We start from the raw sequence: 13,053 nt of genomic DNA on the forward strand, positions 1-13,053 counted from the left end.
TTTCAATTTCCATTTCAATTTGAATTTGAACGCATTAACACACTTATGTAAATTATATATTTGCTTAATTGTTTAAATATTTCATAGTTTTATTTCCTGCATTAAATAAACATTTAGTTGTTATCCTTTGTATTTCATATGTCTAGCTAAATACACAATTAAACAACATTGCTTCAGTATTATTCGTATTATAGTTATTATAATTTTGCTTTACTCAATTGTCTTTGTTTTTTGTTTTTCTGTTTAGAATTTGCTAGGCTTACACGTCTAAAGTTAAATTTTGATTGACAAAAATTCATTCACGCCAACAACAATAAATATAGATAAATATTTATTATAATACTTTAAATCAATTATAACAATATATAATACTTAAATTTCAGACAATCTTTTTGTATGGGGTGCGTTTTTTATTCGTTTGGGTGGGCTGGGGGATGGCTTTTTGTTTGGTTTTGGGCGAAAGTTGGGGGCGTGTCGAACAAACACATTGTCATCAAAATTATGCATCATATTCTTCAACATTCTCTCTACTACTCTGAGCATTTACATGCAGCACCAAGAAGTATGCAATGGACTCTTAGCATGGCGTTTTCTACAGTGGCGTCCGAAATGTTATGGCCGCTTCAACTGTTTTTGTATATATCTGTTTTTTTATTTTTTCTTCTTTTTTTTTGTGGCCTAGCATATCGAGGCTTGTCTAGATTGTTATTCAGCTACACTCACGACTTTGATTCCTAAGGTTGTATTAACAATTCGTTGGAAATATTTCAAATATTTGTAGCATACTTTAAGGTTAACTATTAAAATAAACAAACTTGTTCCCGTGTAAACCAAATAGTTGGCAATGCGTTCAAATTTTGAATTCTGAAATTGAATAATACCCTACAGCTCTGATTCAGATCTAAGAAATTTATCAACATAATCAACGGGTATCTGAATGCCGCAATTCGGCCAGATCAACAATTTGTATTGCTGTTTTATGTCTAATGTTATCAAAATTACAAATTTAAGCAACTCTCTCCCTATCTTCGAAATGTATACTCAAACCAATTCGTATGAATATGAATAGCCTTACTAACAAACCCTAACAAACCCAATTGCGAATGATCTTAAATTTGTACAGAAAACTAGCAGACCTTAAAGGAAAACATGTAGGTCCTTCAGTTCAGCTCGAAAATATATAGAAATATATAGAAATCGATTCTAAAGAGAGTTCATTTAATGTGATTTACCCTATATGTATATATAAAAAAAAAATATATATAGATATTTATATTAATATACTTGTAACTCAATGCGAATGTGGGAAATCGTATCGAATAAGTCACTAAATGGGGCTGCCGATTGCCGAATTCAAACTCTGAATAGTTTAGGCATCCAATGGCCGATCATACAAAGTTACATACTTATTTTTAGCATACCATACACATACAAACTAATACTATATTTAATTGTGTGTAGTGTACTCTTAGGTTTCTATATTAAAAAAATACATTTGCTCAATCATCATGCACTTGATGACCCTTCTTCTAAGCGCATCTGTGAAATAGCTGTCAATGCGTATACCCAACTATATATATATATATATATAGCATGAATACCTTCATGTATGCTGCGCTCTCTGTCTGCTGTCTGCTATTCGAATGCGTATATGTTCATATGTTGCCTAAGATATACCTCTAATAATACTCAAAAACGCAAGTCTAAACATTGTCCTGTCCCACATTGATGCGAACTGTTTTCGCTTCCTATATATACACGCATTGGGTATACATACAATATATATATATATGTTAATATCTATATGGTGATGCGCTTTCACACGGCCGTCTCATGATCAGTCTCGTCGATCCGCCCCAGACGCCAGGAATTGGGATCGCCGGCTGCAATGAGAAGTATACAAGATGTGTTCGTTTTTGTTTTCGTTTCGAGATCGCGATCGAGTTTCAAGTTTAACAATAGCGTTTACATGAGTAACAAAGGGCGGTTATTAATAAAACATTGAACCGGCCGCACACCACAACACAACCGAACACACACCCACGGCACAGACGCAGGCGGTGTGTGTATGAATTGTGGGTGTGCCAGCGTATTTGGGTGGAGTGGGTGGATGGGAGGTGCGGGTTAATATTTATGAATTAATTCATTCTTTCAAAACCAAACCGAGCATGCAAGCTACGAGAAAGTATATTCAATAACTACGCACGCACACAGCCAAACGTTTCGCTCACACAGACAGGGCACACGTACAGTAGCGTCAAGCACAAGGAGCATACGACTCTGCAGAGAGGCACGCACACAGACGCAGACAGACAAACAGACGGCCGGACAAACAGACAAACAGTTTCACTTAGATAGTTGGTTAAACAGCTAGATTATTATACAGATAATAAATATATAATTTATTACTTAGTTAGTAGTTAGTTAGTTAGTTAGACTACAGCTACTGTTGCATTCGATCGCCGGCTGGGTTTACTCTCTCTGGGGTTGGGACGAGGTGTTTTGTTGGTGTTCTTGGGGGGGGGGAAATCTTGGAAATGCAACTTACCACAATCATAATACTTCGATATCCTGGGCAGAGCTGTTGCCATTGGTTGTTGTTGTTGTTGTTGTTCGTGGTTGGGTGGTTGTTGTGGTTGTAGTGGTGTTGTTGTTGTTGTTGTTGTTGTAGTTGATTAACGTTTATGAACGATATATATATATATATACAGTTATATATATACAAGCATATATATATAAATATACATATATAGTATACGACGTTTTACGAGTACATACGACAAAATTATAGGCACCCAAAAAATATAGAAAATCATTGGAAAAATTCATAAATTCGTTGGACGATATTGAAAACAAAATCTAAATTAAATACAATTATGTTCAAAATGTTAAGGATTGTGCGAGCCATACACACACCCGCACACACACGCATTTTGATCAGCAGCAAAAACTAGATAGTATTCAAAATCGAACATCAGGATATTGACAGAGCTTTTACGATCAATCTCGACTGAAGTCAACACTAAAAGTGGGCGGTGGGCGTTGGGCTTTGGCGTAAACAATTTCAAGATTGTGTCTAAACGAAATTTGCCACTAGCAAATCATTTGCGCAAATACTCGTGTTGGCAGCTCGTTGATTAAGTGTGTCATGGGAGCAGTACTTAATATACTTGTGTACATACATGCACACATGCATGCATGCACACATGCACACATGCACACATGCACACATGCACGCATGCATACAGGTGCACAGAAATAGATCGCCTGGCTATGTGATGCAATTGAACGCTATTTATAAACGTGCTAATTTTGTTTATGACAATTTGTCAATACGCGAAAATAATTTATAGCTCTTTTTACAGCTACCAAATGGGGCAATGCATGTTTACTTTGTATAATTATATGCATGTATCACTTACTAAATTTACTTAAGTACTGAAACAATCGAAGCTGTGATTTGAAATGAGAAAAACAACCGACTCTCATTTTGATGGCAAATACTTTATTATTGTGCAAATATGTCAAATTGTACACATTTCGATTCGGACTGTAAAACAATAAGCACTTCAATTTTATTTCAATCAATTTTGCACAATTGAAAGGCAAAGCTTAACAGCGAAAATCGATATGCACAAAAATCCATAATAAACAAATAATAGTTATTTATTTATGATTCGATATCATGAGTGCGAAACTCACGACTTAATTTTTGCTTGCAGGTGAGAAAATAAATCAATTTCAATTCAAATCAAGGCTGCAAACTGGTTTGCCACTACACAAGTTTGAACCCGAAACTAAAATCGATTCTTCAACCTGAAGCCCGAACCTAAGCCTAAACTATATTTGCCACACAACTGCTTGGATCAAACACAATGATTTGAATTGATTGATCGATTTTAAGTTAATCAACTTATTTCGATGAATAAGAATATATTTAGATGCAGCAAATAAAATCAATATAAAACAAATAAGAAGTTCTAGTCGGGAGCTCCCGACTAGGGGATACCCTGAACCCTCCTCTTACAACATCAAATGCATGTATATATATATTCTATTTTAGAAGCTATATGTCAAGTTTGATGACTCTAGCTCTTATTATTTACCAAAATTGCCCAAAAAACAGAATATCGATATCGATTTTTATCGATTGCTTGGCAACGGAGTAAGTTATCGATTATCCTACATCTACATTTTCAAATCTCTAGCTTTTATAGGTTCAGAGATCCTTGCGTTCATACATATGGACAGACGGACAGACAGAGGGACATGGCTGGGTCGACTCAGCTATTGGTGCTGATCAAGAATATATATACTTTATAGGTTCAGGGTATAAAAAAATAGCAAACAAGCTATGAACCAAAGCCTCCAAGAACCTGAAATCGGATTAAAAGTACAACGTTAGCTAGATCTCATTGTGTCTGGAATTAGGCTCTGGACAACTAATCTGCATTTTCAGATTTCTCTAGATATTGATCAGATTCTAGCATTTTCGGCTCTTTACGGTGCATTTCTCTAATGGTATTGCTGGTGACACCTGGAACTTGGAAGATACGTGCGCATACGATGAGTATTGCTAGTCCGGCACAGAGCGCGAGCGCGAGTGCGAGTTAAGGTGAGCACGATGCACTGCGTCAGATGGCCATGCGGCGAAAAAAAAAACACAAAACGGAAGCTCGTCAACAAAAACAAAAATAATAAATTGGCACAGTTGTTTGCATACTTTATTTCTCTAACAATGGCACGTGGCCCAAGTGTAGACAGTCGCCGCAGTGCGCATTGGGGCCCAGATATCTGGGGAGGGGCAGGCGGATGGCCGTCGGCTGCACTTTGTGTGTAGATATATGGGCATGCCCAAAGTGTTGACAGATAGGATCTAGCTGGTTATCAGCTATGGTCGTTTGGCCGTAGCGGCGGCTGGTGGGGAATGGGTAGCGAGCAGGCGGCGGTATATAATTTGTAAATTAAATAACAAATATTTTGCTACGATATGATTATTTTTATCATTATTATTATTATTATTATTATTCATTTAATTGTGATTTTAAATAAAAACAAAAACAAAAACAATAACAGAAACAAATCAATGCCAATTGCGCAAATTTAATGTTAATGATACGCAAACAGCCGCCGGGCAAAAGGTTCGATGCGATCGGTTTGTATTTTTATTTTTTTTTTTCTTGGCTTGCCTTTTCGTTTGGGTTCGTGCACGTGCTTAGCATGCGCGCGCCGCTCAATTAGCCGAGACGCGAACCCAGTGGAAACGCCGCCGAAATGTGGCCAAATGTAAAACTTAATCAATTAAACAAGTCAATTCAAATCAATTTTTATGTCTGGCTTTAGTTATTATTATCATTATTATTACTATTACTATTATTATTGTTTTGTTATGTTTTGTTTTGTTTTTTTTTTTTTTGGCTTGTTTACATTCACATTGATTACGCATTTAATGTTCTACAAAAGTATGTTAGGTGTATGATACAGTTTAATATATACATACATATATATATATATATATGTATTTGTATATGTATATGTATATGTATGTACAACGACTAAATATGTATATGCATATCGCTTAGTATATTACGTGTGTATATGTATGCGTGTAGATATAGATATAGATATAGATATTAATTACAATTAATTTACGCTTTTATTTACTCTTCATATCTTCTCTTTCTGTCAATTTTTTTTTTTTTGCAATTCAAATCGTATTAATATGCAAATCAATCAGCGATTCAAAAACAAACTCATTAACAACAAAAAAAAAAAAAACACAATGTGCAAAATCCAAAAAGAAATTATTAATAATAATAATAAAACAAATGTGATAATGATAGGCAAACGTATATATTTATAACTAAAATTGGCTATGTGCCTGCACAGTAAAAATTTTCCATTTTATGTGGAACGGAAGTCGAAACTTTTTAGAAATTGCTTATTGATTGTATTGATTATTTTGTAATATTATTATTATAATTATATATGGTATTGTGGTCTATGAACATACTCAGCTATGCTAAGTGGGGAATCATCAATTGGTGATCAATGATCACTAGACTATGGCCAAGCAGATGGCGCCGAACTTTGATCTTTAACTATATCCAAAAAAAAAAAAAAAAAAAAAAAAACAACTGAGTACCTTGTAAAGCAGTTGCGTAATGCCAAACATTTGATCTTTGAATACAGTGTCGATCACTTGACGATCATGACTTAGTTGTCGGCTGTAAATCACGATCACATGCCGCGAGGAGCTAACAATTCTCAAATATAATCGAGCCGAACGATCGCTGAATATGTGCCAAATGTGACGCACGATCAGTGAGTAGGTACATAATTGACTTGAATGATCTGAATGGATCTTGAATGGAAATACCTATTTAGCGCCTGTCGCAACTGTTGGCTCTCATAAGCAAACATTTTGCAATGAGTGTAAACAAATTCAAGAATTTTACAAAGCTGCCTGGCAACAGTTTAAATCGAATATACATTAAATATACTTTGTGTTATGTCTTGATATTTATGCTTAGAGTTAGACGAGCATTCAAGTGCGAGTGCGTGCGATGAGTTGAGGATCAACGATGACGATGACGATGTCGATGATAGATGCATAGATGCATAGATGCAAAGATGAATAGATGATAGATGACTTGTATGTAGATGCAGATGCTGCTAAGATCGCTGCGCTTTACTTCAAATGTGGCTTCTCGAGCTGTGCTGGCAGTTATCGTTGTTGTTCTTGTTCTTGTTGTTGTTGTTGTTGTTGTTGTTGTTGTTGTTGTTGCCGCTGGTGTCGCTGACTGAAGCTGCCACAAAGGGCATGCATACACACAACACATTGATGCTGTGTAAGTGTGGGTGTGTGTGTGTGTGTAAGAAGTGTGTGCAGTTGCTTATATCAGGATTCAGTTACAGTTTCTTTGAGTGCTGCCAGTGGCACCTGCACCTGCAGCGGCATTGCAGTGGTTATCAACATTGGTGTCCGCCAAAGGGGCGGCACCTGGCGGCGTCAACAGTGGCAGCGGCTGCTTAGTGTGTTTGTACGTGCGACCAAGTAAAGGAACATGCTCTTCTAAAATTAGATAGCGAATCGTAAAAAACGAACATAAACATCAACATTTGTACAGTTAATGGCAAACAAAACGAAACAAAACGAAACAAAAACCAAATGCAACAGATGCAAAAATAAATATATAATTATATGTGAAAAATATCAGCAATTGAATTAAATTAAATTAATTAAAATTAAAGCATCAACTTGTTTATGTTAGTTTTAATTCAATGTGGCATGCAACAAGCGCGCGCCCCAAACCCAGTGGCGTCCAGCGCAAGCGTGCAACAAAGCATTGATAGGCATAAGGCACGATTGGATAATGATGGTTAGGGTATCAAAGAGTCGCAGCTCTTACACAAAAACATTGTTTCAGCGCGAGAGAGAGAGCGGAAGGGCACGCACGCGGGCCAGTTAGCGAGTCAGAGAGTTTGAGATAAAGAGTGGAAGTGGGAGCAAGTGGAGTATTCTACACGTTTGACTATGGACTCACCCTGCAGCTGGCGATTGATGAGCGCCGTCAGTCCGTGGCCAACATCGACGCTCTTCTTCAGTATGAGCATGGGCTTGTCCTCAGCATCCTCCGCATAGCCGCCCGAGGGCAGGAAACCGTTGCTGGCTATCGATTCGCTCACCTATTTCAGAGGACATCAATGTTCAGTCAAGCGAGCTTCAATTGGAAAAGTTGCTAATAAATTGATCGATTGTCACCTGTGTCACCTGCATCAGCTTTTTGACCACATCACGGCCCAGTATGTGATCGAATACAGTTTGCAGGAATGGCTCGGCCATTATCGACAGCTTGAGCTTGTCCCGATGCCAGATGAGCACACGCGACTCCTCCATGGCCATAATGGACACCTACACACACACACACACACACACACACAAGAAGCTTAGTTAAAGCTGACTCTGGAAAATCGAATGCTCACCTGAAAATAGTCATCGGTCGAGACGCCAAACCACTCTGGCGAGTCTAGGAACTGATGGGGAAACACAATGTGCAGCGCCCGCTGATGCTGCGAGACGACCAATCTGGGAAAGAGATCGCATATCAATATCAAAGATTACCATCGATACGCATGGTTCAGTTGTTGTTGATCTCGTCTCACTCACTTGCCGCTCAGCACCAGCGACAGGCTGTCCACTTTGGTGACCTTCTCCTGAGCATAGACCTCCTGGTATTTTAGCGCCCTGATGACCTTCATGCAATTGAGCACCTTTCTGAACTGATGCCGTGTCACGCACAGCGGCTGAAAAAGCGCCACGTACACCTGCCAATGACAGAGAGAGACAGAGAGACAGAGAGAGAGAGAGAGAGAGAGAGAGAGAGAGAGAGCAACATATAAATGCCATGTTGTTATTGAGGCTATAAAACGCCAACTGATATTTATCCACATGGATAAACATTTGCCATGCTGGCCATTAACATGCAGTTCTGCTGGCTAACCCATCCATCAGGTTCTTAATTACGCGCACAGCTCATGAATTTGATCACGCGATCTGTTGGACCCGGTTGAAGTGCATTTCCGCTTCGTAGCCAATTCCATGCTTATCACCCGGCAAATTATTTACCCCCAAGATAATAGTTAACCGCAGCAGGTGCCCGGCATTCGCGCACATTGAGAGTCAAGTCCAAATTGCTTCAGCAATTTAATAAAAGTAAGTATATTAAAAATATCAAGAGACTATAAATTATTTACTTATCAATGACACGGACGCGACTTTGATAATCGAACGTCTTCAATGTTAACGAAACTAAAGCAAAAGTAAAACCTTTGCTTGATTATTCGTTTGTTTTTTTTTTTTTTTTTTGGATTCGAAAACTAGAGGCAGAAATCTTCCAAGTTTTTCTTTTTTTTTTGTTTATGACATGAAAATTTTTAAGATATTCCTTCTAAGGGCAAGGCGAAGCCCAACATATCAAGTTTAATGCATCTAGTTCTGATCATTTTTGAGCTTTGCATAAGAAAAATAATTTATGGCCAGACAAGCCTAGATCAAGTCAACTATTAAGTTTGAACGAGCTTAAGGCGGATTTTTCTTCAGTTCCTTCAATTTCAATTTCTTTTGAGCTGCGGAATAATAATTTTTGCCGGTTCCAACAGGAAATCTTTCAAATGAACTGCAATTCGGCTTAAACAATTTCTTTGAGTTTCAATTTTCCAGTTAAACTATTTAATAAAATATTATTTGATTTAAGATAAACTGCATTAGAGGAATATATGTGCTTTGCCGTTAGTTAAGGATCCTCAATCCTTGAGCCAGTTCCATATGATAAACATGCCAGGCTTGAGGTCAGGATGGGTCATCTGCTTTTGAATGCTGATCGCTGCTGAACTTGTTTGTATTTACTTTAGGTTTTTTTTTTTGTTTTGTTATTTTGGCAAATATTTAGCCAGGTGAGAGTGTGAACAGTCGCAGTCGACTCGACCAGGTGAGCTGACGTATCAGCTACGTTCGGAACAGTAATATCATGTGTCTAACGTTCGCCGTTGGCAAGACGGCGGGCGGTCTTAAATGGGCCAAAAGCATGGTCGCATGGCCAACATGGCCAATTGTCAGACGGTGTTCGGTTAGCGGCATTTTCGGCTGTACGTTGCTATGCAAAAAGTTTATTCAATTTGATTTTGCTGACGCCGACAAACATATATATATCCAATACGAGTTGGTGGGGTGTGTTGTTGTTGTTGGGCGGGGGGTTTAGGGGTTGCGCGGGGCAGGCAACACGCCGCAACATGAAACTCCAGCAGTTTTGTCAATGCTCTGCCCAAAATTGGGCATCATTGCTTTAATGCCATTCGAATTTTGAATTGTTGCCACCTTATTATACAATGCTCATATGGCAACTCCGTGCAGTTTTGTACTCAACAGAATGGAAATGAAGTTTAAGAGAGTGAATTTCTCACATGAACAGAACTATCCAAGCTATACCAAGCTGTTTAACATTCCACTCTTGAGTGGATTTAGCTGGGATTTAGAGTATTCACAAGTCAACGTTCAAAAATGCGGCTTTCGTTTCGTCTGTTGCTGCTCTTGTTGCTTTTCCTCTTTTTCTCTCTCTCTCTCTCTCTCATACAAACACACATACGCACATGCATATATAAATAAATAAATAAAATAATCAAGAGCTTAGCTCAACGGCGGACAAATTGTAATCCGGGCAGGTTTATTTGCAGCCGTTGTTGTTGCCGCTGTTGCCGCTGTTGCTGTGCCTGACCGGCTTGGCTGCCGCCGCATGTGGCGCGAGATTTGCAACAGCAGCGCCTGCAGCAACGGCGTCGGCGGACATCGCCGCTGATGCTAAAGTCACGTACGCCAGGCACCAGACAGTGGGAGCCACGAGGGGCTGCCACGACTCAAGCCGCGACGCCGACGCCGACGTCGACGTCGACGCTCTTCGAGTGTAAAGAGTAAAGCGCTCGCGCGCAGAGCAAAAGGTAACAAGCAAAAGAGATCAAACTACAAAAACAAAATGAACCGAACCGTAACGGAACGGAACAGTAAAACCAAAGCGCATCTGTTTCCCTCTCCCTTCCACACACACACACACTCTCTTACGCCTGCCCATGCGTACGTGTGTGTGTCCAATGAGATTAGCTTTGGCTCTGGCTGATGCTGATGAAGATGAACTGCTGAGCGGCTGAGCGGCTGTTGCTGCGTGGGATTATCTACGCAATTGGCAGATAAGCAAAAACAAATCCGTTGCGCCGCTCAATTTGCAATTTAATTCAATGAAAGCCAAACATTGAAACAAAAAAAAAGCAAAGCAAAAGAATAAAAGCGCGCAGGCCCCACAGCTTGACACAAAACAAAAAGCGGCCATTTGGCAATTGCTTAAAAATCAAACAAGCCCGATACAGCCGACTGACAGATACTCTATACATGTAGCTCACATATTTCTTCTCTTTTTTTTTTTTGCAACAATGCATCACACAATGTAAGGGGTATAGCAATGACAGAGATAGAGCACATGAGCACAAAGCCAGATCAGTGCAGGGTCCAAATAGTGTCAACAGTTTATTGATTTTGCTTATTACATGCCGATCATCAGTTGAGCACGCTCCTCAGCGATTATATTCGTTCTATTTTGGTACCTGGAAGCACATGCATATAACTTATTTACATATGTATGTTTGTGAACAGCTTATTTGGATTGATCAATTGCGCCCGCCTGGCAGCGGCAATTTGATTTAGTTTAAATAATTGATTTCCCTAAAAAAAAGAAACTATTTCTGTTTCCCATAACGTCACACTTTCCACAGTTTATGGTTGCAGACTAAAAGCAAAATGTCGCATTTAGCATTTCCATTCAATTGCCTAGGTCACATTTCATCTGTGCCGATCTATCGTGATCGTGGCACAGTTACTTGTTTTTTTTCTTCTCTTTTTCTTTACAACACTCGCGAGCGCTTTAGAACTGACCTGCCTGAATTGTATAGCCCCCACACCCACACTCGCACACAGACACACAGACACACAGACATGCATAGATATGCCCATATTGGTGATCGTGGCATGGAAGCAACAACAGCAGCAGACCAGCGAAGAGCCATTGAACCGAACCTGTTGCCTGGCTGTATTGATAAGCTGTTAGCGCGCAAAGAGAATTGTGCTTTGCTCTCTTTGCATTAAGAGCGACTGTCGCATTGCATTGCCAGCAACAGGCGACGCAGCAGCAGCTGCGCTGGCAGCGCAGTCGTAATTGAATATTGCCACGAGCTTTGCACACCGTACACCGTACACCGAACACCACTGAAAGACGCCATTGCCCAGCAACCGAATGGCAGCACTTCCTGTTGGTCTCTTGGCCTGTTGACTGCTTCGTATACCCTGTAATCATTTAACAAGCCAACAAATAATGTTACAGCTTACCCTGCTGTACGAGAGATCTTCTTGACTGCCTCGATCAATTTAGACAAGTGGGTATATTTGCCCCCCCCCCCCCTCCCCCTCTCTCTCTCTCTCTCAGCTCCCCGCGCTCTCACATAACATGGAAATCTGAAATTATTTATATACTCAGTTCACGTATTACGCAAGAGTATATTGGTTAAATCACAGATCTTGAAACTTGAGCTTTATATTCGTACATAGCCGCTGCAAATTGTTTGGCCACGCCCATATTCCACAGTTTCACCCATTTTGCAATTACATATATCATTGTTGACCTTTACGCAAGAATAGAGCCAACAGTGTCGCGGCCACGCCCACTCGATACCAACAAAATGACAAGCATCGATACTTCCAAAGGTCACAGTTTTAAAGTCACTGGCAATCATCGATAAGACACTGCGACTGATTCAATTGGTAAACACGCTATTTAGAGAGTATTGCGCAGTCGTTCATAGCCGACCAGCTAGTCTTTATTTTTGTTGTTTTCCTTTCCTTTCTTATTTATTTTTTTTTTTTTTGCAAGTTGCTAGCTGTAAACAAAAATGTCGATCGATTTCGTAAACAAGGTGGCCATACAATCAGCTGTTTACAGGCTAAATCAAACGCTGATAAAGGCAAGCAAGGGGGGGGGGGGGGGGGGAGATGGGTAGATGGCGGCAGACGTGCATTGTTGAGCCCTCGAAGGCGGCTTATCGGCAAAACAGCAGCAACAACAACAGCAGCAAGAAGAAGAAGAAGAACAGTTGCATTATAATGCTGAGACGCGCAAAATGCAGATAAACACGCACGAGCCGAATGATGGCAAAAGGAAGAGCGTGAAGGCGGGTAGCGCAAGTGAGAGAGAGAGAGAGAGAGTGTAGAGAGAGTGGAGAGTGGGAGAGACAGCATTTAACAAAGGAAGAGAACATTTCTTTATTTTTATTTTTTTCTTTTTTACCGCTAATCAATTTGGCTAACAATTGTGGCAAATTTTTCCATGTGATTCACGTTGCGCGGCACGTCCACAGCTCACGTGGGCTGTGTTAGCCACACCCCACCCCCCACACTCTACCGCTCCGCTTCAAGCAATGATGATTGAGCGAAAGCGCGCGACAACGAACAACAAA

General features: G+C 39.7%; 1 protein-coding gene across 4 annotated transcripts in view; it reads right to left on the bottom strand.

The window, feature by feature from the left end:
- Positions 1-318: 318 nt before the first annotated feature.
- Positions 319-13,053, bottom strand: part of bves (popeye domain cAMP effector bves) — a 32,038-nt gene continuing 19,303 nt past the window's right edge. For 2 of the 4 annotated variants that reach the window (XM_015171197.3, XM_015171196.3), the window contains 5 exons: positions 8,171-8,328; positions 7,987-8,089; positions 7,766-7,915; positions 7,548-7,689; positions 6,771-7,075 (listed from right to left, as the gene is read on the bottom strand). In XM_015171197.3, the coding sequence (XP_015026683.1) occupies positions 6,909-7,075; positions 7,548-7,689; positions 7,766-7,915; positions 7,987-8,089; positions 8,171-8,328 (720 nt within the window). In that variant the 3' untranslated portion in view covers positions 6,771-6,908. Of the gene's footprint in view, positions 1,884-2,548; positions 2,582-6,770; positions 7,076-7,547; positions 7,690-7,765; positions 7,916-7,986; positions 8,090-8,170; positions 8,329-13,053 lie in introns of those variants that run through there. The other 2 variants (XM_015171195.3, XM_015171194.3) reach the window with 2 other exon arrangements.

Source organism: Drosophila virilis, chromosome X (assembly GCF_030788295.1).
Source record: "Drosophila virilis strain 15010-1051.87 chromosome X, Dvir_AGI_RSII-ME, whole genome shotgun sequence".
Taxonomy (NCBI): Eukaryota; Metazoa; Arthropoda; class Insecta; order Diptera; family Drosophilidae; genus Drosophila; species Drosophila virilis.